Consider the following 24727-nt stretch of genomic DNA (forward strand, 5'->3'; position numbering starts at 1 on the left):
ACAGATTCTAAAATATAAATAGGATCCCCCCATCCTTCTTTAAAATACCCCAAGATTTTATTCCTAATTATGATTAGCAGAGGGATGTACTAGTTTAAAAGATTTTTTGGGTCTGTTCTTTTATTCTATGAGAAAATGATTGAAGGAATGCCATTATAATCAAGACTTGTGAAGAGAAAGCACCACTTGTCCTGTTGGGCACATGACAGTGAGGTTAGTGTCACCTTCTTCTTTTGAAAGTCACATCTTCATCCTTTTTCCTAGGGTTTCATCATTACTCATACAACTACCAACTCCATCGCTAACCATTGTGCATCCATTTCTATCTCCATTACCACTCACCCGATTGATCACTCGTCGGCTTGTATCCACCATCATCTATGTTGCATTCATTGAAAATATTTCATTCATATACTCCAATCCATTCATGCCACTTTCATCGGCCACTGCCCAACACTACTGAAGCACTGTCTTCAACCTAATACATTCTAAATAATTGAAACTAGTATTTTCAACTATAATGTTCTATTTTAAATTCCCGATATTGTTTTATAATTTTTAATAAATTAGGTAAAGCAATGACATTATTTTCTTATCTTTTCATACCCATTTTGAATTATTTATTATTATTTTAATGTATTAAATTTGATTTAATTCATACAATAATATATAAAGATTCGAAAAAGAAATTAAAACTAAGATTCAATTATTCAATACCTACTGCATTGTGGATTCCGGCTTTACTCACTCTATGGTCATAAGGATATTCTCGTATATATCAGGAGCCTCTAAGGACATAAATTAACACCACATGTTCCGAATGGTATACATAGTACAATAATCTCACTCTTGCAATATATATATATATATTGGTAGTTCCTTAGCGTGTAGAATTCCTCATTCATTCTACACTCCCAGAATTTCTCAGTGAATGATCCACTTTCATATCCTAATCAATCATCCCAGTTAGGACTACATGCACTTGAAAATCATATCCAAAAATACTTTTTCTCATTTTACTATAATTTCCCAGTTAGGACTACATGTACTTGACAATCATTGCCAAACATACCTTTTCTCATTTTACTATAATTCATTGCATCTTATTTACATAGTGCATCTCATCTTGAGCACATAATCACCTTTGTGGACTTGTATTCAAGTAACAGCTGTCACGTCCCGATTGGGAGGCAGGAGATGTGACGAAATGGATGGTGATCGGCGACACAAATTTTTTTACATAAAGTTTATCATGTCTCCTGTCCCGTCATACAACCCTGGGTTTTCATAAATTTTGTTACATTTCCTCGCACACCACGCACCCTCATGTCCCATCTTTGTCTCACCAACAGACATCCTCTTTTAGTTGTGTAATTCCATATCATAAAAAAAACAAATATTTTGTTTTATTCTTGAATTTAGGAACTTGACCACCTAAGTTGAAGCAATTTGAGATAAGTAATTGAGAATACATGTATATTTTTTCTCTCTCTTGTTCTCTCCCTCTCCTTCTTTCCCTCTCTCTCCCCCTCTCGTTCTCCGTTATATGCTTTCAGACTAGGCAAGGGATGAAGAGGGAGGTGAAAGAGGGAGAGAGATTTTTTTTCCATAAAAAATAAAAAATTAAATATGACATACCCCTTACTACCGTCATGAGTGGTGACATTCCCGTCTCATCAACCATTTGAGCCCATACGTCACCATCACATCATTCGCCACTGCTACTCTTTCACATCATCTGTCACCATCACAGCCTCCTAAAACACCATTCATCATCATCATGTCATCCATCATGCTGCTGTCACCATGATTAAAGACATGACATATGATGTTTGCCAAACCCTAATGAAAGTGAGGGCCATTTGGAGTCCCATTCTTAGGGATTTAATTGCCATAATCATAATGCACCCGTCCATCCATGATATGTCGTCATCTTAGTGTCATACATCTAAAGACCACTGATATAACCGTGACATGATTCAATTTGGTTGAAGGTTAGGTGGGATACTATCCATGGATCATGCAATGAGCTATTTTCCTTAAGGAGCACACACTACCCCTCCACATAATTCATCACGAGATCAATCATCTCCTCCACATGAGCATGCCTAAATAGTGGCACTATTTCAATATAATTCAACGTAGTTGACGAATATTCTTTGAATTGGTAAGTTTAAGATACACATCTCTAAATGAGAATTTATCGTAGTATAATCTAATCATAATCTTGTCATAAAAAATGGTAGAAGACGTAGTCCCTTAGCATGCCATGACATAATACATGCAACATGTCAAGGATAAAAATCAGACCTAGAGTGACACAGCATTAGTGTTTTCGAAAGGTACCGGCACGGTAATAGAAACACTCCTAGATTCTGATGATTTAGTAAAATTAGGATTCTTTATGAAGGAGTTCCATTAGCTCATAACATTTTGGCTCTTTACCAATCACAATAAGAATGAAATTCTTCACTAAGAGTTGCACATAACTTACACATCTTTCAAGTTGAAAATTTTATTTATCCAAAACAAAATAACAATATTCAAAACCTGAAAATTTCTTGTTCAAAACTAAAGACCTTTGAATGCAAGGTAAAAAATCGTCTCCCTCTCATAAAATAAAGCTACTAAGTATTAAATCCATCCATTTTAATTTCAAATTTATTTATTCCTTAATCAATGGACTTGTTCCCTTGGTTGACAAATGTAAAAATGTTGATCTGGGATTTACTAGTAAGTTGGGACTTCATGTATTTTTGATTATTCTTCAACACAATAAGGTATTCTCAAATTAGTTATGAACTATCCATATAAAAAAACAGAATGAGTCCGAAAAAAGAACTTTGATGCCAAGTTTTAAAAAATTAGAAAAGTGGGAGTAAATTTTTATAGTATAGAAGGAAAACTCTTTCTTTGACATTTCTATTTAATTTATTGAATTTATCATAGAATTTTCTACACATAGATTAATATAAAAATTGAATCAATGAGGATTAATTTTATTGGACTTAGCTTTATAATTCACTAAATATAACCAATTGAAGGAATTTCCATCAATTCTGCTTGTCTGCACCCGCTGCAAAGAGGAAATTCGCAGATTGGGAGAAACCCTAGTTGCGATCCGCGATCAAAGAGGTTTTCCGAATCACTGATCTGTTCGTGCGCTTCTGTCTTGCAAACGACGTACATCAATGTCTGGTGAGTTTATAGTGATTTGTCTAGAATGCAGCGTTTTCGCAAATTCCGGTGATATCGATCCATCTCAGTAACCTCCATGCGCATGCGAGTGTTTTTCTTTTCCATGCCGAAATTACGGAATGCTGGAACTTTTTGTAGTGTAATTTTTCTCTCGCCGTTGCCCGTTTTCTTCAATCTCGTGTTCGGATCGTCTTCCTCCTTGATTTTCGGTTTAGCGTTGTCAGGAAACAAGAGGCCTTGGCGTTGTATAATTTGTGGGATTTTGGATCTAAGGTTTGCAGTGTCGGGCGATTAGTCATTCTATTTTGACGCTGACGCTTTCTTCATCCTTTCTGTATCCAGGGTATTATCTAACTCTGACGTTTGAATTTTTCTTCTAGACGCAGATATGGAGGACTATGGTTTCGAGTACTCCGAAGAGGAGCCTGAAGAACAAGATGTGGACATCGAGAATCAGTATTATAATTCGAAAGGTATTTCTTGGGCAGTTTCTCGTATGTTTGTCTGCAATCAAATCCCGGCTATCCGCGATTTGTCCAGATATCTTTCTAATTTCTTGCTAATATTTTTTGAAGCTGACTTTTTGCAACTGTAAATGTCTTAATTTGATTTTCCGTTGAATTTTCCCGGTTAACGCAGAAACTTGATTTTGGGCTCATCGTTTGATTGTAATTTTTATGCCTTTCTATGGTATTAATTGCCCATCGGGTTGTCCTAGCTCCCAAAAATTGAGCTGAAATGATTTAATCTCTCATTCCCTTTGTCATTTACCATGTATAATTTTCCTTTTCAAAAAAAAACCATGTGTAGTTATCATGATATTAAGTTGAGGGGATACAAGATCAATCGAGGTAGAACAACAAAAAATTATGAGAGAGAAATCGTTGGTGGATTACGATGAGAATCATCGTAAAATTTCACTACATCCCAGACAATGTTTTAGGTTTCTGTCCAATCCCAATAACGTCTTCAAATCTTTTTTAACCGCAGAGGTCATTTACTCTCTGGTAAACTTTCATCTCTATGACGTGTTACATTGCGTGGGCATTAATCTTTAAAACTTACATACCTGACGGGAACAGACTAACTTAAAATATATTTTCACCAATAATCTCTGGGCATGGTCGTCAAATCTTTGAATGACTGAATTTTTCTCAAATATTACCTGAATGTCTTGAATCCAATGAACTAACTCCTTGGAGATTATCAGAGAATATTTTTCTTCTTGTAGAATAGCACTTTCTAGGACATCTATGAATTAAAACCTGATTTTCATGATTTCTTTCTCCCTTTTCATCAAAGAGTACTAGAGACGACTGATGTTTCAACAAATTAGCTGAGAATATATTCGTTATTTTCAAGGTTTCCCGGAACCAAAGACAATAATGTTCTACTAAGAAGTTGGCATTTGATCCCTTGAAAAGTGCTCACGTTAGGTTACTAATAAGCTTGCTAAACTGCAGGTTTAGTTGAAACTGATCCTGAAGGGGCGTTATCTGGCTTTGCGGAGGTTGTCCGTATGGAATCCGATAAAGCAGAATGGTTGACTCTCCTCTAGTATTCATACATTCTTCCTTGAACAAAAAATTAACCTTTTATTCAAGAGCCCATGCGGAAGATTAAAATGAGTTATCTTCATATTTATTTATTATTTTTGAAAAATATGAGTGGCTCTGATGTTATTTAGGGGATTTAAAGCGTTGAAGCAGACAGTCAAGCTTTACTATCGCCTGGGAAAGTACAAAGAAATGATGGAGGCATATCGGGAGATGTTGACGTACATCAAGTCTGCTGTGACACGCAATTACAGTGAGAAATGTATAAACAACATCATGGACTTCATCTCGGGATCTGCCAGCCAAAACTTTGGTCTGCTCCAAGAGTTCTATCAAGCGACGTTAAAAGCCCTAGAAGAAGCCAGAAACGAGGTTGTTCTCTCCTCTGAATCCCTGGCAGTATTCACCATCACTGCGACAAGGTTGAGAGGGAAATGATTGCATTTTTACCTTGATGACAATTGCGTTATCATCATTGTAATTGTCATCGTCCTTCGACCTGGGGAAGGTTGATATAGATGTGTCGTCTTTGTCCTAGTCAACCTTGAGGCAGATATAATCGTGGATGAGATGATGGCGAATTTATTTTAGTTTTCTTTCTAAATTTGACTCTCTCAGTCACGTCTCTTTGAGATGACAAATAAGAAAATGACAGTTCTTCGTTCATCTGCAACAGGATGATGATGTTGAGCTGTGCTCGTCATTGTCATTTGGGCAAAGCTAGAATGACAATGATGATAGTGTTATTCATATCCTATCAGCAGATGATGGAGATTCCGATGCTGGGTTGTGGATAATAATGTTGAATAAGTCATTGTCCTCAAACTGGATTCCCTAGCTTCCTCTCCATCCCCTTTTTCGTACTTATGCCGGACTTTGTATTCTCAGAGACTCTGGTTTAAGACGAATCTCAAGCTTTGCAAGATCTGGTTTGATACTGGGGAATATGGTCGGATGAACAAGGTATTTTTGACTTGTTTTTGCTGGAGTTTGAATTATCGGTAGAATTTATACTGTTTTAACTTGCAGATTTTGAAAGAACTCCACAAGTCATGCCGACGAGAAGATGGCTCAGATGATCAGAAGAAAGGTACCCAGCTCCTGGAAGTCTATGCAATCGAGATTCAAATGTACACAAAGACGAAAAACAATAAGAAGCTCAAGGTAAAATTCTGAAATTTATAAATAAACTATTTTTAGTCGATTCTTCCAAGGCATCTAAAGCTCATAATTGATGTCCAAACTTTTTTACAGCTCGTTACTATGTCCAATACCATTATATGCATTTTGAATTCATAATCTAATAAAACTTGCTGATTAATGTCTGCATTCATGCAAGGTTGTCATTTTGATTCATTTAAAGAAACCATTAATCAATCTCGATTCACATATTGTGTAATATTTCAGCAACTTTATCAGAAGGCTCTGTGCATAAAGTCTGCGATCCCTCATCCTCGGATCATGGGGATCATCCATGAATGTGGGGGGAAGATGCACATGGCTGAGAGGCAGTGGGCCGAGGCAGCCACTGATTTCTTTGAAGCCTTCAAAAACTATGATGAAGCAGGCAACCACCGCCGTATCCAATGCCTCAAGTAAACTCACCTTCACTTTTGCACGACTATATCCTCCCATACATTCTAGATCTCAGTCATCATCTATCTCTATCTCTATTTAAACATTTATATTTCTCCATCTATGTCTCCATCTCCATCTCTCTCATATCCTGTCCAGCCAAAACTTCATCCTGGACTTTGTGCTTTCTGATCTTCCTGCCTTTTTCCCTTCGCATCCGATTTCTCCCTTTTGTTCTCTCTCTACGTTTTAATATATGCATGATGTTTGCCTCTTGAATGCGGTGCAGATATCTTGTGCTGGCAAACATGCTGATGGAGTCGGAGGTGAATCCCTTCGATGGACAAGAGGCAAAGCCGTGAGTCTCCTCCCATCCTGTCTCCTCCATCTTCTTTATTTCCTATGTAGGAAGTGTTAGAGAGAATGATAAATTATCTGCCATGTCGTAGCATCCGATATGATCTAGCATTGATCAGCTCTCTTGATAGGATCTTATTGATCGGCTGGTTGTTATTGGGACTTTTGATCGGTCAGATCAGACTGGTCTGATTACAATCTGGGCCATCTGATCGGTCAACAATTTTGATAGGGATCAATCTGATATGTTCCGATCCAATCACCGCCTGTAATTATCAGTAAGGTTTCTTAGAGGATGGCGACCGAGTCATCATGGTACTGGACATTCCCCTGCAGGTTGGATGATGATGAATATGATGACTCATCATCATCATCATCATCATTCCTATGGGGGCTACTTGTCATTGTCATCATCATCCATTTGTAAACAAATGATAAGGATGATAATGACGAAAGACTAATCATTCTCATGGCGTTCATTCACTGCTGCAGTTACAAGAACGACCCAGAAATCCTGGCCATGACAAATCTCATCGCCGCCTACCAGCGCAACGAGATCCTAGAATTCGAAAAGATCCTTAAGGTAACTCCTTTGGCCCAGCATTCTAATCCCTCCTGAATCTCCCAGATAATTTTTAAAGCTCCTTGAAATAAATGTCAAAGCACTCTTTCAAAACTAAACGAACAAATGTCTAAACGTTCCTAAAAATCTAGAGAAATCAAAATATCATTATAAAACCACATCTTATCATTTAAAGCTTAATAACACGCCAATATGAAGATTGTAATGATTATAAGCACTCCTAACTATATATATGAGAGCTATATTTAGTATGTCTTTTACAATTGTTCAATTAAACCAAAAATTCAATGTCTCCTCCGTATGAGCAGAGCAACAGGAGGACGATCATGGATGACCCATTCATCCGCAACTATATTGAGGATCTCCTCAAGAACATCCGCACTCAAGTTCTCCTCAAGCTCATCAAACCCTATACAAGGATACGCCTCCCCTTCATCTCCGAGGTCTGTTCACACCCACCCATCTTCATCTACCCTCTCTCCATGCCCATGTCATCTCCTCCGTTTACTGTTTATCTTTAGCATTTATTTTTTGAACGAATCGATTCCTGAGTTGACTTGGGTCATGTTTGGGCTTCTTCAGGAGCTCAACGTGCCGGAAAGAGACGTTGAACAGCTCCTGGTCTCGTTAATTCTCGACAACCGTATCAACGGTTACATTGACCAAGTCAACCGTCTCTTAGAACGGGGAGACAGGTGACTCTTCTTTTATTTATTTTAATTTTTATGGTCCATTGTTTATTATCCATTCCTTACTGTTGATTTTTTAATTTTTTAAAGAAAGGTTTATTTCGTGCCCGCCCATGTGAGTGCCTTCTTGGTCAATGTTGTGTATAGTTTTGTCTATTTCGTTAACTTTTGCTTTAATGGTGGTAGGTCAAAGGGGATGAAGAAGTACGCTGCCATAGACAAGTGGAATACTCAGCTTCGGTCGCTTTACCAGACTATCTCCAACAGAGTGGGCTAAGCAATGGATGTGAAGTGGGCTTGTTTTGTCTTCGTTGGCCCATTGTGGTGGGACCCACAAAAGTAAAATTAGCAATTTTTTGGACTTTTCAACAAAAAAAAAGCAATTCTTTTTGGATTTTTGTGGGCCCTGTGAATGGAAATATTGCGGCCCTCACATTCTTTGTTTCGTTGGACAGGTCGCAGGATCCTCGTGGATGCCACATCATATTGACTGGATCAACTTATTTCCTGCTGCATTTGATGTGAGATTCTGTAATGATCAGGTGAGATATCATCAAACTGAATTTCTCAGAAGAATTGCTGTCGTTTTTCTCGTACATCGCAAAGGGTTATGTTCCTTCTTAAAAAAAAGTTTTAACGCATTTATTCATTATACTCTGTAGACTCCTGCATGGAAAGGTGAAATATATCATAAAACCCCGCCTTATTACATATGATGTAAAATGTTTTGGCGAAGTGTTTGCCAATGTTTCATAGGTCTTCGCTTGAGAAAGCTGATGATCTCTGAATCCAATGTCTAATTTATAAAACACAATCGATCTTAACCTGCACAGTCAGATCATGACGAATGAAGTTATGTAGATAAATGACAGCTGCATTCTTATCATAGCCCAACCATCATTAGCGTAACACTCAATGCAAATGCTTCCATTAGATGCAAATAGGTTGCTGTGGTGTGTATCATTTATGATATTAGAGTATGATGCAAAAATATTCTGATTGACCATATTAACGACATATTGCACATTTGGTGTGGAGTGCAGAAAACATTATTCTCCAAAAATGACATCGCTATTTAACATTATCAACTGGTTGACCATTGCTTGATGATAAAATGGTGGTTTTGGTCTATATGCGTTGATGAAGATATATTGCTATCTGCCGTTTCTTCTCAGTGAAGGTCCTTTCCATTTGAACTATGATTAAATACTTTCTCAACTTGCCCAAGAAGTGTATCTCAATGTTTCAAAAGCGTGTGCTTATTTGGTTTTGAGTGCAGAGAATCCTTGCAGTTAATCCCTTGTTAGAACAATGTCATCTAGGAAGTGCGGAATGATGGTTGTTTAATCCTACTGGTTCTGAAAAAAAAGCAGTGCACTTTAAAAATTACTCTGCTTGTAGACTGTAGATTAGACACGTTAGGCTACTTTTTTTATTTATTTATGTTTTTATCTCAAGAACCCAGGTTGATTCTCCATATAAACTTGTTCTATCACATCTTTACAAAGAAGTACTTTTAAACATAAAGTTTTCAAGTTCTTGTTCCTTCTTGGCTGCACAGTGATACAATCCCTATCCCATTGAGGATTAGTTATTCAAGTTAGCCCACTAGGGGCATTTTGGTCATATAGCCTTCTTGTATTTTCGTTAAATTGGGCTGCCCTCAGTCTAGGTGGGCAGCCAAGAAGAATTAAGCAAGATCATTTCTCTCTCTCTCTCTCTCTATGATCCCGGTCCCATCTTGATAATCTCTACCTCACCTCGTTTCCAGGCAGCTCGTTCCCGGTCAATAGTTGTCTCGTCTGTTCGTCCCCTCCGATCATTGCCATTTCACTCTCCAATTCCGGGAGCATTTACTCCTCTCCTCTATCCATCTTCCCCCAATATGAACCTACATCAAGGTTCTTTCTTATCACACAATAGATGTGAATTTTCTCTAAATTAATCTTTGCCACTTCTGAAAATGTTTCTTCATTATTGACCCTAACGTTTGTGCCATAACATTTTTTGGCAAGATGATAACTGAAGAGAAATATGATACCCAACTGAGTTTTCTTAATAGCATAAGTCCACTTACACCCCCATGACTTTTTATTTCCATTATGCAGAGGGACAAGCTCCAATGTTTGGTTTTTCTCTAGCATTTTCATTTCCTCTAACATAGAAGTAAATGACAATATCATGATGAAGCAATAACACTTAAATATAAGGGATTCAGGTGAATCACATGATACAAAATTTGCGATTAATGTGTATAATCATTCAGATACGCCGTTGATAAATAATTACAAGACTCACTGGTCAGAGTTGGAAATAAACATAATTATGTAACTATGATCGTTTAGAATAATCTTTGGATAATCACTGGATTTGCTTATAAACTTGAGTAAAAAAATGCATGATAAGGAAATACATGATGAATTTATACCTGAAGTCATTGCCATAGCAGGATCAACTTTATTCAAGTAACATCATTTGTGGTGGTAATGTATGATGAAGAATTATGTGAGTTCCGAGTAATCTGATTATGTAAAAGATATGATGACACCCACTCTAGAGAGTCCTTTCATTGTAGAGAAGGTTACGGGTTCCATACCAATTTCTGTTAAGTTTCTTTAAGAGGATACATATCCTAATCATTAATCATGTGCGTTTTAATACTAGAGTTGTGCTCAAAATCTTTGAGTGAGATGCATTCATGAGAGGGTATATCATCAGACCAGAAAATGGTAGATATTTCATTATGCTTGATTATCTTTAATTTATCAACCATAATTATGTAAAAGTCTGCCAAGTGCATATTTTGTTTACATGATTATGTCTTTAATCATGATCATATATAAAAAAAACTTATATATGACCTTGTGTTAATGGCCCCAAAATCGAATCCCCTGCTCGCATGATTTGAATTGCATGTTTAGAAATTTCTGGCTCCAAGACAATCCATTGGGGACGATTGATAAACAAGGGATGATTGGGTCACATCAGTAAAATGAGATAAAATGGCCCACAAGAGACGTGTCCTTTTATAAGAAATTATAAGTATTTATGATTATTAATTGGTTAACACGTCGAAGCACTAAATGTGGAAGAAGGCCGTGCATTCTTGATTACAGCCACCTTTAAATCGGCATTCGAGATATATATTCACATAGTAAATTTTACTACATCTCTAGGTTTGAATTAGATAAAATTTGATAATAAAAAGGAGAATTCCCAAAATCCCACATTAACTCTTATTAATATACGTGACATTTACTTCGTGCGAGTTAGTTTAATAACTGAATGACACCAATCATATGAAGTGTTTAATGATTAAAAAATAAAATAAATATTGATATTTATACATGATAGTAACGTCCAGCATGATAATTGTTTTCACTCAAATTTTCATGATCTTTTCATCATCAGTGGATTTATTTCAGGCCCATTTATATATCCTTAAATGATTTGTGAATTAAGAGGTGGTATGATAATTTATATTAATATTTTTAATTTTTAACCAAAGTAAATGTGTTATTCTAAAAATTCTCTTGCATTTTTGAATGTTTTAAAACTACAAAAAGTGTTCAACGGGACATGAATAATTTTTTTTAATTAACAAGGATTTCAGGTCTTCAGATTTCGATCAGATCCTTGATGGGAATATCTCATCATTCCAACATCCCCCTATAAAAGACAAAGCAATATGTATTTATTATTGGATTCATATATCTCTACTTTTTATCATTCTCATCCCCTAATCACCATTTTAAAATACATTTATTCTCTCATCTTTGTTCTCAATGGAGACTCCCTTTTCTCATCTCTACCTAATCATATTTTTAGGATTCAATATCTTACATAAATATTACTGGGCAAACTTCAGAATTATTGATAAAATTAAAATTTGAATACATCATCCTCCTCTTATACCAAGGGAGGACAATATCATTTTGAACAAACAATCACCATTGTAGACTTTTTGATACATGCACGGTATGACTGTTCAATCCCATGATCAGGGACTTGTAGGCCATTGTCAAAATATAATCGTCCATCCACAATGTCTTCGATATGTCAGGTCTAACGACCGCTTACACTACTGCAACATGAATCAACCTGATTGATATTTAGCTATAAACCATCGTCATCATTTGACCACCCATTATCTATCCTTAGTCTCTTCATACCAATGATTACGGGGTCAATCCTCCTCATCATTTGAGCAAGGATACATAGTGCTATTCTATATGGATGTTTCAACGTCCTTCTTGAGTATCATGTGAATAATAATTTTTAGGATATATGTTTAAATCTTTATAATCATCATATTATGATCTCATCATTATTCATTAATCATTCCACATATCATTGGACTTCATTATACAAATCACACGAGGATAATATGAATAATGATTGAGATGTAGGATGTGCAGTTGGACTGTAAGCCCATATAATTCCATCATTGCAGATATAAGTTTTTAGATATTTAATTTATGAATATCCCTATGATATGCAAGACATCATACGCTTCTCCATATCAACATTCAAAATTCGCTAATTACAAATTATACATTTACTCTAGGTATTATAAAAATAAATCAAATTTCCCCTGCTATGAATACCGACATACTATATGATAATTTGAAGTAAATCCTGATTTCAAGAGTTAAATACTGTGATTTCAAAATTTGTTCAAAGATGATATTTGAAAAGAAATTTAGAAGTAACTTTGGATACACATTAATATTTTAAAAATATATTTTTTCTTCAGAAAATAAATTTCATTTATCAGATTTATAATTTTTATTTTATTCTACTATTTAATATTTTAAAATTTAATGATAGAATTTAATCATATAATTGCTAAAATCCTAATTACTTTAAATATATGATATTAAGAAGACCTATTTCCAATATCTAAACTGAACTTATATAAGGAATCCTAGAAAAATATATTCCAATTATTTTATGGGATATGGTAATACGGTTTAATCAAGTTTCTTGAGAATTGATCACAACTCCCCAAACCATGAGTAATATCATTTGATTCACTTAGTACCCGTCATTTTCAGTATCACCTTTTGGTTTAAACTTTATAACCCATAGCATTAAACGAAACACACAATTATTTGTAAAATATCTTTTAGAGATCTACCTTTTAATTTAAAGATAAACTTGAATTGGGGACATATACATATTATGGTATTTTAGATATATGAGGAGAAAATTTAAAAAATACAGTTATTTTACAAAATTTATCCCTTAATGAAAAATATAGATGATATTTCTTAAATAAAACATAACTAATGTGTGATAATAAATTAAAAACATAACCTTATATAATAATTTATTTTATATTTCCTAATATATAAATGTTCCTCTATATTTTTTGATTTTACTTGAGAAAAAAACGGAGAAAAATTTCAATGCCATAGTTTCAAATTGTTAGAAATTTTATTTGCATATAATATGAATAACATAAGAAAAAAAGATAAAAATAGTGCAAGAGATAAAATTTAGCTGGATATTTTTGATCAATAGATGAATATAAATATCAGGGATCTGATTTACATTATGGATAAAAAAATATGTTTAACCTATCTTGGATATGATAGTTTTTAGCTTTAATGTTATCCATTTTTTTGCTTAGCACAAGTTTTTAATGTTTGAGATATTATAGTTAAGAATAATTCGGCAATGAAACATAAATAATTGAATTATCATCACATTATTTCTTGAATGATATCAATGTAAATATTATGTACCATATATAATGAATTATTTTAATGTATAATTGATCAATAGCCTCATACTCATATTTATATTGTAATGTTTACATATATGACTAACCGATGGAATTGCAGACCCTCCTTAAAGTTGGGACCAGTTCCCGCGTCTCATTCTTCTCTAGTGCAAACATATCCTCATCCATGGCTTTCTTACAATCTGCGCTCCAAAGTACTTCTTCAATGCTCTTTGAAATAATGATCTCGCTCAAGGTACTTAGGAATGGCCTAAGAGGGGGGGTGAATTAGGCTGTCCTTTGAAATTTTACTTTGGATATTACTATAATTCTAGATTTCTTCTGATCCTTTTTAACGAGAGCAAAGGAGGAAGATGTCACCTGAGATTTTTATACAGGTTAGGGCTAGCCCCTTACTCCTCTCCTGGGATATCCGATCAGATTTTTTTAATCAGTCCCTATCCAAGTCTTTATAGCCCCCCAAGATAAAACAGCCTGGTAATAGGGATACACGGGTATCTCCTATCTAGGAATTGAAAAATGTGAGTTGTCTTGGGCCCCCTTAGCCTTTTCAGGTCCATGCACTTTCTCCTCTTCTTTCAATGGACCACCCCGGTCCTTCACAGCTGGCCTAATATGCCTTCACCCAGATATTTACCTATCTTCTTTCAAGAGCTAATCACATTACAATGTTGAATATTCAAGATGATTCACTAGAAAATTTCACAAACAAACAAAAGACAATAATATATGACAAAGTGAATATAGAATGTCAACCTATATACCTTTGAGTCGTGTTAACACTTGGTCACTGTTAATCATTCTCAATCTCCAATAGACACTTAGTTTTGATCAACAAAATCTGAGATTTTCTTTAATAAGAAAATATTAAATTTTCAAATATCTGATTAATATTAATTCAAAATTTAAAGCTCAAATGAATGAAAAACCTGAAACCAAACCTGAAAAGACATGTGAAAGTTCTTCTGTACTCTTTCCAGATATATGCGTCAATTTTCCTGCAACGTTAGCTTCAACAAACAAAGGCTCTCCAATTTTAGAAGGAGATGATCAGTTGGGATTAATCCAGATCAACCTTAGTATGGCAGTCACAGTTGATGTTTAATGACTTACAATTACTAATTTGCAGATAGCAGTATGTAATTAGTATTGTAGTTCAGAAATATTAATATTGTATTTCAGAAATCTTAATATTGTATTTCAGCAATCTTAATTCTGTATTTCAGAAATGTTAATATTGTAATTCGGAAATTGATTAGAGATAATAGATTAAATTTGGCTTGACAGATTAATATACGCTGATAGAGTAATTAAATTCAATGGGATTAATTTCAACAGTGATTGTGATGGCGAGGATGCCAACACATCACCATCGGACGCATCGCCACGGTCAACCAAAGTCAACGTCTCGGCCACAGATACGCTGCCACAGTCAACCGACATCATCACTCCCGATACGGACATGCTGCAACCGTCTCCGCCACGCACGTCTTCACGCACGCACGTCAACACAACCGCTCCGGACATGCCGCAACCGTCTCCACTACGCACGTCTCCATGCACGCACGTTCCTTCGCACGTCATGACACGTCGCCAACGGCAGATCAACAACTGCCCCTTGGCGTGACATGAAGCACAACTCGTCTTTAATTTCTCGTCTTAAAGTTGTATTTTCTCTTTCCTCCAAGGCCTATATGTATAGGCCATTGTTTCAAGAAACAGTTAGGCAGTCATATTTCAAGAATTGAGTTTTGTTTAACTCTTCTTGGAGGACTGCCCAAGCCTCCCTATCTCGCCAGCCCTAGCACCGCCGCCGCTGCCGCCGCTGCCGCCGCCTCGCGATGTCGGCCTTCCATCCTCTCTCTCCATCCTCTCTCTCTCTTACTCTCTCTCTCTCTCTCTCCCCCTCTCTCTATCTCTCACCTTCCGAAGGACGCCCAAGGCCACCCCCAGGCCGCCCGCTTGGGGCCACCCAAAGGCCACCCAGGCCGCCCCAACCAGGGCCGCCCAGGCCGCCCCAACCAGGGCCGCCCAGGCCGCCCCAACCAGGGCCGCCCAGGCCGCCCCAACCAGGGCCGCCAGGCGCCCAGCTGCCCGGCAGGGCCGCCCAGCCAGGGCTGCCCAGGCCGCCCCGTAAGACTTTGACACCGGCGGCGCCGGTCGTCGTCGACGCTGTCGGACGCTTCGAGCCGCGCGCGCTATGAGCACTCCGCGTGCGCGCTGGCGCTCCGTGCGCTCAGCGCCCGTGCGCGCTGCTCCGCGCGCTGCTCCGCGCGCTTCGTGCGCTCCACGCACCCTACGCGCGCTTCACGCGCGCGGGTATTTGCCTACGCCTGACTCTGCGACAACGACATCTACTCTCTACCAGGGCCGTTCAACACCCGGAACGCCCAGAATCTTCCTCGTCCAGTGGGCCGCTCAACGCCCAGATTCGCCCAGCCTCATCACGATCGGAATTTCCCACATCCTCTTCACGCACTACGGTGCCAATTTACGCCTGAACTCTTTGGTGTCGAAAGTGTTCTCCGTCCAGTGTTTTCTCGAGAAGTTTCCACTGCCATCAGAATTAGATTTGGTTTGGATTTCCACTTCTTCTCTCTCTTTCTTGAGTGTTTCTTCGCGACGCAAATTCGGATATTGATTTCGGTGCTTAGGCATCGTCGCGGTGGGGGGAAGACAGTACTCCCGCCCTCGATAAGGGTCGGAGCTGCACCACCAGATTTTCATCAGTTTTACAATCCGAATTCGACCGTGTGAATTCTGTGGGTTGTTTTATCCTTCCCTGCAAACCATCTACCACCCTTTACCCATCGTCATCCATCCATCTCCTCAGTCGCCCTTTTTCCTTAGTCGTCTTACATCAGACTGATTCTAAAAAGGAATGAATAGGTTTAATCAGATTTAGAAATTTAGATCAGTATTTATAGCTCAGTTGAAGTATTAGTGTTTGAATCCACAATCTAAAGATTTTAATAATTATTTGATTATATATATATATCTATGGTTCAACATAGATAATATATATTTAAAGAAACATTACCATAAAAATGATATTTGTCCGTTGAGGTATATTCTATCTCCTAGCGCCCTGACAAGATACTTGGATTGACCTGCAAGAGAAATACAAACAAACAAACACAACCCAACTTTTTCTCACCGAATTTCTTCTGGTTGTTCAGGATTTTTGGATTTCCGGAGCTCAATATGTTCCGAAGTGATCTTGATCAATAGGCTCAGCAAATGATCCCAATATCTGCCCGCGTCTTCTCAAGCTACTTGAATTAATCTGCAAGAGTAATACAAACAAACACACACAACCCAACTTTTTCTCACCAGATTTCTTCCAGTCGTTCAGGATTTCTCAGATTTCCAGAGCTCAATAGTTTCAGAAGTGATCTTGTTCAATAGGCTCAGTAGATGATCCCAATCCCTCTTCTTCTTTTTCTTCAGCAGATCGCTTCAGAAGGTCTGGATTTTAAGATCTCCGGATTGCTTCCGGAGGTTGTGGATTTTTGAATCTTGTGATTGCCCTTTTTCTTTTCTTCTAAACTTGCACAATAATTTATAACTTTGCTTCAGCCCGTCGATCCTTCTTCTTGAAGAATGTCAGAGAGAGAGAGAGTCAAGATCGCAAGAGAGGTCAAGAATCAAAGAAAAAAGCACTCAAAAATAACAACTACATTCATTTCATGTTTATTCCTTTATTTTGAAGATCCTAACTGTTTTTACTAAAATGCGCTGGCAACGCTTAATATAACTGTTACTTCTTGTTGAGGGTAAGTAGGGAAACATGGCAGTAAGATAAATTGAAATTAAGTAATCAAATAATATATTTTTCAAAATACAATTTGCACTCAGTTATGCATCTGAAATAAAACAAAATATTTTTCATGTATACCTTTGTCCTTCTACTTATTATTTTTGAATAAAAGCTAAGGAAGCTATTCATATAATTTTGACCTAAACCTTAATCTTGATTTCTGACCGCTAACTTTGTCCTAGTATTGTGAGTTAGCCCATGTGTAGTAAATTCATCAAAATTCCCAAATCAAGATTTATGCTTATACATCAATCTTTATTTGGGACCAGTGCTCATGTCTCATTCTTCTCCAATGCACACATATCCTCATCCATCGCTTTCTTCCAATATGCACTCCGAAGTAATTCTTCAACGCTCTTTGAAATAACGATCTCGCTCAAGGTACTTAGGAAGCTTTTTTATTGAGGGATTAACCTATCATAAGACATATACTGACTGATGGGAAAATCCACCTGAATTCTGTAGCTTCTTACCCCTTTACGTAAAGCAATATGTCAATGGAGATCTTCCTCAATTTGAGCTTCATCTGGACTCTCTGGATCTTCATGTTCAGTCATATGACTGTCATCATGTCTTATAGAATCTCCAACTCCTACATTAGACTGGTTGATATGCTCTTCTGGATCAGTCGATTGATTTCCCACCAATAGATTTTGTTTCTCCAGTCTCTGATGTATTAACCCAACTATCAGTTTTGATTTGGCCTGATTGAGCTTCAGCTTGACTCAGGATATCCCTCTCCAATTTATCGTCTTCAATGTTTTTTCTTCACGATGCTTGCAACCAAGTGTTTTCACCTTCTGTTTTTCCTGGGCAAAATTTTTTGGTGCTTTGAAAAACATTTCTTTTTCTACCAATGTCACATCTGCTGAGGTGTAAAATTCCTGATATCTGGGTGGAAGCATCTGTACCCCTTATGAGTGCACAAGTGACCTACAAACACAAACCTGATTGCCCTGGGATCAAGTTCCCTGAGGCCACATGCATATAGGATGCACATTCGAAGATTCTGGATACTAACCCAGTGCTCAAGAGAGATCTTAGGAAACCTGAGTTCAGCTGGTTAGTTAGACTTTGGAAATGTGCACGGCTGTAAGAAAAACATCTCCCCATTAAGTCTTTGTCATCTGGGCTTGAAAAGGCCCCCCTGGCCATTACTAAAATGTAGCCAATTCTCTTCTCCACTTCTATTGAGTATTGACACATGAAGACTCATGAACAATGCATTTTCCAAGAAATATGAGTTAATTCATGAATTAAAAAATTCCTTCACATTATATAACTAAATCACTTTATCTTTGTCCTAAATTGATTACTGAACACATCACAAAACTGTAATACAATCTGAGACGCCTCTGCCTTTGATTTCAACAAATATAACCATGTTGCCTATGCGCTATCATCCACAAAAATCACAAACCATATGCAACCCAAAAGACTGGTCATATGATAGTGTCTCGATAAAATGATATATATGAAAGGAAACGGGTTTAAATATCTTTCATTAAAGTATTTAAAAGATGACTGATATATACGAAAGGAAATGGGTTTAAATATATTTCATTCAAGTATTTAAAAGACAAACATATATGCTTAGTCAATTGTCAAGCTTGACATAGTAAGTCACTGATAGTCACTTCATAAAAAAAATCGGAAAACAAATTTATAATAGTTCAAATGGAGGATGGCCCATGTGCCTATGTAACAACAAAATCATTTCTCCAATCGTTCCATCCAGCTTCACGGATGAGAAACATTTGATGGGTCAATCATCCATTAGTAGTAGGCTACCCTATCTTCTAAAGTATGATGTCTTCGTCCTGGATATTTTATCATATAAAGAAAAAATGGATCATCTAGCCCAAAACACCATGCCATAACTTTTTTAGAGATAAGATAGGTGTCCTCAAATGTAGTGCCCTATCTCACTAGTTTTTACGAAAGATTTCTTTCGCTGCTCTTGGTTTTTATAAGCTAACTTCCATAAAGTCTCTTTTGAGTGTCTTCTTCTCTTCTTGTAGGCACACCACCAAGCTTCCCTTGAATCATATCCTAGAGCTTGAGTTTCTCCTGAATTAAGCTGATTTGACCAGGTTTCTCCCTGAGAAGGCCGTATCTCACTTCTTTTTGTCACAAATGCAGTGACATTACTTACATGTGCTTCTAGCATCATCTATAGAAAATCTTCCTCTTCCATCAGTTTTCCTGTGGCTTCTTCTGAAGTAGGTTCCTTCTCCCTATGGAGAAGCTGGCTTATAAGGTTTTCATATTTGCGGTGAAGGCCCATGAGAAATACAATGAGTCTCTGTTTGAGTATATACTCCTTTCCCCCTTGCTGACATGGCCATAGATAATCCATCTCACTTTAGATGCCCTTCAACTGACATGCATAAGTCATAATGCCATCATCTCCCAATCTGGCTTGGGCAATCTTCATATTCAATTCATAAATGCGCCACGGATGATGCTGTTTTGCACTATACTTGTGAACCTCATCTCAAGACTCCTTAATTGGATCCACGAATAATAAATATCTCATCGTATCAAGGATTATAGTGCGCAATATCCAAGGCTGGATTACGGCCTCATTGCTTTCCATGTCTTGTGTTCATGATCTTCTTTGGGAATAGGCTTATCCATCAAATGATCTGCTAATCTTTCACCTTCTAAGGTCAACTCTGTTGGGTTCTGTGCCTTGGTTCAACCATGGAAAACATGATTCCATGATGCGGAAGTATGAAATCAATTCATAATCTATCTTTAAAATCAATATATTAAATGTACCTTTTGGGGAACTTGTTCCACCCTTGACCTGATCTCGTTGAGATTGTTCTGAAGCCGCTGACGTGTCCGACCTCTAGAAGTATCCACACATCACTTGGCACTTGGATCTCCACCTCTTCTTCTTCAACTCTCCTTGAAAATCTTTAAGATCTTCTCACCATGAAAACACTCTCCTTGGTTGAGTGGAGAAGAGAGCAAAGTGGATAAAGGGGGGACTCCCAAATCTGGCTGGCCTGGGTGCTTGAAATGAGTGCCCCTTCCTGATTTATATTTTACTCAAGTTTTTCTCAAAAACCCCACAAAGTAAAATATATCCACCAATGCCCCTAAGACCTTATGCGTGTCACCCTCTAGGCCCATGTATCATTCTAGTTAATAACTTTAGTGGCCCAATAACATTTATTGACCAACCTTATTAATTACCTATATCAACATGTAGATTAATTAATTAACAATCGATTTAACCCAATCGATAGGTTAAGTTTTAAGCCCGTGGGGTGCCAAGCTACACCTCGTGCCCTAGAAGATATCGAAGTATTTTTTGAACTCTCTCATGGAGCCTTTATCGTCATGAGTTACCGTATATGTATAATTCATTATCTGTGTGAGATTCTTGAATGACTTAGGGTATGGTTGATCGTCAAACCCTAATCTTTCATTTGATTAGTATTCGTGCGTAACGGGGATCATTTGAGAATTCCTTATCCAATATCCTCACTACCCTGGCCAGGATTTCTTTGCATCGTCTTCCTTGAGTTAATCTCCTCTTATACCGTGGCCAGATGATCCCGTTTTGACCATTCAATCATCTTAGTGAGCTTCATATTATCAATGGCTTGTTTGAATCCCATGATTAGAGGCTCGTAAGTCATAGTCAAAATGTAGTCATCCATCCATGAGAGGTCCTTGGTGTCTCAGGTCAATGGATCACTTATACGACCATGACATGAATAAACCTTATTGACGTTTAGAGTATAATACCATTCAGGGATTCATAGGGATCAATTCATTGAACTCTTTCTTCAAAGAGAACCAACTATCTATCCTTAGTGTCGCTACACTAATAGCCATAAGATCAACTATAATTATTGTATAAGTAGGATAAGTTAGTGCTATTCTATCCGGATAATTCGATGTCCATCTAGACTATCCATCGAATATAAATATTTAGAATATATTTTTAAAGACTAGTGATCACTCTATTATGATCTCATCATAATTCACTAGTTCATTGCATGTATTCATGGACTTCATTATAATTATCACACTGGAATAATGAACACAATATTTTATTCAATGAACTTAAATAAACATGGTGGTGTGATTGGCTTGTTGACCACATAATATCTTTCAAAATCTACCATTTTGGTCTGCTCAAACATGTTCAGCCCGTCAAAATTGACCTGAAAATCTGGAAATACAACTGTGCTTCTACTATTCTCGCCACTAGATTCACCTAGTGTCAAAACTCTAGATGCTTCCTTGTTCTTTGCCATTATTGATAGCAAAAAACATGTTTCTAGCCTTTTAGAAGATCAAGGGACCCATAAAAAAATACTCAAACAACTGAGGGGTACAAATTCAGAATATTTGGAAGATTGGGCTCTAAACAATATCATAGATGCAAATACACAAGAATTTGATGGGCCCAAGTCAGTTGGCGCGTAGCATTTTCTTGAAACAAGGTGGTAGGAGAATCACCAATGTCTTAGTGTGGATGACCTGGAGTAAGTCAGGCGACCTGAAACAAGATGGTACCAAGGCATAGGAGAACTCAGACACATATCACTTTGTTTGCTCTAATACCATGCTCTGATACCTTTCTTCTCCTCAACCACCAGCTATCTGTCTTGTAAGGGTTGGAAAAATGTTTATGGAGAAAGAATGCCAAATAAACAAGTTACTTCTTCTATTCCTTTAAGGAAGTAGATATACTAGGTAGTAAAAGGCAGACGTGGGCCTATTTAAATCAGGTGTGCCTAGGGCCGTACGAGAGACAAAAGAAAAGAAATAAACATAACTATTGTGGGCCGCTCATACATAATGGCCCTTATGAGAAACATTAGAAATGTTCCTCAGACTAAAAGATATGTAAAATGCAAGTAGTTGATATGTATCCACCTATCACTACTAATATCTCATGGAAGCCAAAATATATATAAGGAGGAAAACTTAGATGCTATTTTTGATCTATTTAGTGATGGATAAAAAACAACAAGTACATATGAATTTCAAGCTTATGATTGTGAAAAGTTCCCTATGTATGCACCTTAAAGTTTATTATTGGAAGTTTTATTTGATAACATGATGAATATGAGAAAGTATGTATAATATTTATCATTTAATTTATTATGATATCACATTATTAAGAATAAATCATGAATACTAAATATAACTATATTTAATGAAATAAATTATGTAGTCTGAAAAACTTATTATATACCAACCAAATTATAAGTGCACATGATTATACCCTTATTTATGGGTTTAAATATTCTAAGAAATAGTGAGCCAGAACGACAATTATAAATATTTTACATAAAGTCAAAGCATAACTATGCTTAGAGACAAATTTTTTTATAAGATCATTTTGATGACTTTCAAAGGGGCGGGCTAAAATACTGGAGATACAATATTGACACTAAAGAGATCATGAAGAATTTATATGATTTTTTAAAATAAAATTATCTATAAGAGAACATTGGATATCTTTGTGAGTAGTAGATTTAATAAAAAATGTGCCACATAATGCGATGAATGATTTCCTTGAACTTAAATATTAACTTTATATTTGAATGAATCCTTACAGATGTCATTGCGATATAAATCAATAAGTAGTTTCTGCTATAAAATCTTAATCATCATAAATATAAAATTAACATGTCTATCATTGAGAGAGATCACAGGGAGAAGAAGATGTCAATTTTGATTCATAGATATGGACATTTAAGCTCTGAAGAAAAGACAAGAACCATCAAAGTAAAAGGAATGTCTCTTGATTACTTGACAGGATAGGGATGCGAGACAATGGATAGGATGAATTTATCATAAGTGAGTTGGAAAAAAATTGCTAACCCATTTACACTCCGTATTAATCCTATAATGACAAATTTTTTGCTTGATACATTGAACTCCAAACATCAACGCCCTTGGTTTCCAAAACAATTAATCCCTCTTAAGACATTAAAGTTGATGCAATTTTTTTCCATCTAAGGGAAGAGTCTCTTCTGTCCAAATACTCAACAACTTAGTGTAACATGTTCTATTCCATTGTTTCACTGGGTAAATCTATCCTGGTGCATGTTCTTGAGTACGTGGATATAATAGAATCTTGACCTCCTGCTGGAACAAGAGGGACATGCATATTCAAGAAACAAGGGATCTACCAGTTGGATTTCAACATAGAATGCCAAAAGTTCAGTAAAAATAGAATAAATCTTGTTGGAAACGAGGTTAGCCAGTGATTTTATCTCAACTGTATCAATTGATTGGTATTAGATTGTAGATTAGTAGACATATTGACCTGAATTTATAAACTACATGTGATATGTATGAATATTATCACTGTATCTGAATTCTGATTTCTAGAATATATTATCTTAAATATTTTAATATTTAGTAATACAACTGATCGAATAAATTCTTCATATAAATGATGATTTTTTAGTCATTTATTGATAGTTTTTTAGAAGGTTTTTTTTATTTAAAATTTACAACTACACAGAATTTAAATACTATTTTTTAGATAAAATTTGAGGAGTGATAGCTTCAGCTTCTTCATTTGATGTGTTGAATGTAAAATTTTATCTATCATTTTTTCACAGCTTCCTCTTCACATGAATACGTACATATAGTATGATTATCTTAGTTCTCCGTCATAGTGGATATTATTTTTGTTATATTTTGTACATTGTCCCTTTATTGAGAAAATAAGCATGCCATTGTGGAAATCAATTATGACCTTATCTGGATCATTTATGAAAGCTATTTAATCGCAACCATTTTGACTTCGTACGAAGATATAATGCCCAATGATAGAATTGCCAATCTCCCTCCATTCATCACTCCTTCCTGCCAGATAGTGTTTTTAAGCAAGGGGAGAGCCCAAATCAGATCCAATAGTTCCAAGAGAGCTAAGAAAGCTTGCAGAGCTGTCTCATGAGACCACTGGTGCACATAACCCACCTCGACCTTTAAAACATAGTTTTCATCATTTTTACAGCATCTTTTGTTTCGGGAAACAATATACTGAAGGGAGACCTAACATTATTGAGTTATTTCATCAAACACCTCATTACACGCTCCATTCAGATTTTTAAACAATATTTTCTCTTCCAGTTTTCATTAATATTATCTTAAATGACTACCTAGATTGCTATATCTATGTACATTCTCACTCTGTCAATACAATTTTCT

At 36.5% G+C, this 24727-nt stretch overlaps 1 protein-coding gene across 2 annotated transcripts; it reads left to right on the forward strand.

Moving 5' to 3' along the window:
• The first annotated feature begins 3049 nt into the window (after nucleotides 1-3049).
• On the forward strand, nucleotides 3050-8607 carry FUS12 (proteasome family protein). Of its 2 annotated transcripts, none has more exons than XR_013584359.1 (13): nucleotides 3050-3198; nucleotides 3579-3671; nucleotides 4662-4740; nucleotides 4886-5126; nucleotides 5643-5717; nucleotides 5784-5918; nucleotides 6162-6349; nucleotides 6619-6687; nucleotides 7179-7269; nucleotides 7578-7712; nucleotides 7852-7964; nucleotides 8145-8297; nucleotides 8414-8607. XR_013584359.1 is itself a non-coding variant. In XM_078589209.1 (13 exons), exons 1-12 carry the CDS (start codon nucleotides 3192-3194, stop codon nucleotides 8233-8235), a joined length of 1317 nt encoding a protein of 438 aa, XP_078445335.1. In that variant the 5' UTR covers nucleotides 3050-3191; the 3' UTR covers nucleotides 8236-8282; nucleotides 8414-8607. The 2 variants fall into 2 exon arrangements, 1 of the variants encoding a protein (XP_078445335.1); XM_078589209.1 differs by having other exon boundaries at nucleotides 8145-8282.
• Nucleotides 8608-24727: the final 16120 nt, after the last annotated feature.

This window comes from Wolffia australiana, chromosome 17 (assembly GCF_029677425.1).
Source record: "Wolffia australiana isolate 7733 chromosome 17, ASM2967742v1".
In the NCBI taxonomy this organism is placed as follows: Eukaryota; Viridiplantae; Streptophyta; class Magnoliopsida; order Alismatales; family Araceae; genus Wolffia; species Wolffia australiana.

Coding starts and splice junctions, on each gene's coding strand:
- FUS12 (XM_078589209.1), top strand. Junction 6,688..7,178: donor GATGGACAAGAGGCAAAGCC/GTGAGTCTCCTC, acceptor TCACTGCTGCAG/TTACAAGAACGACCCAGAAA. Junction 7,270..7,577: donor AATTCGAAAAGATCCTTAAG/GTAACTCCTTTG, acceptor CCGTATGAGCAG/AGCAACAGGAGGACGATCAT.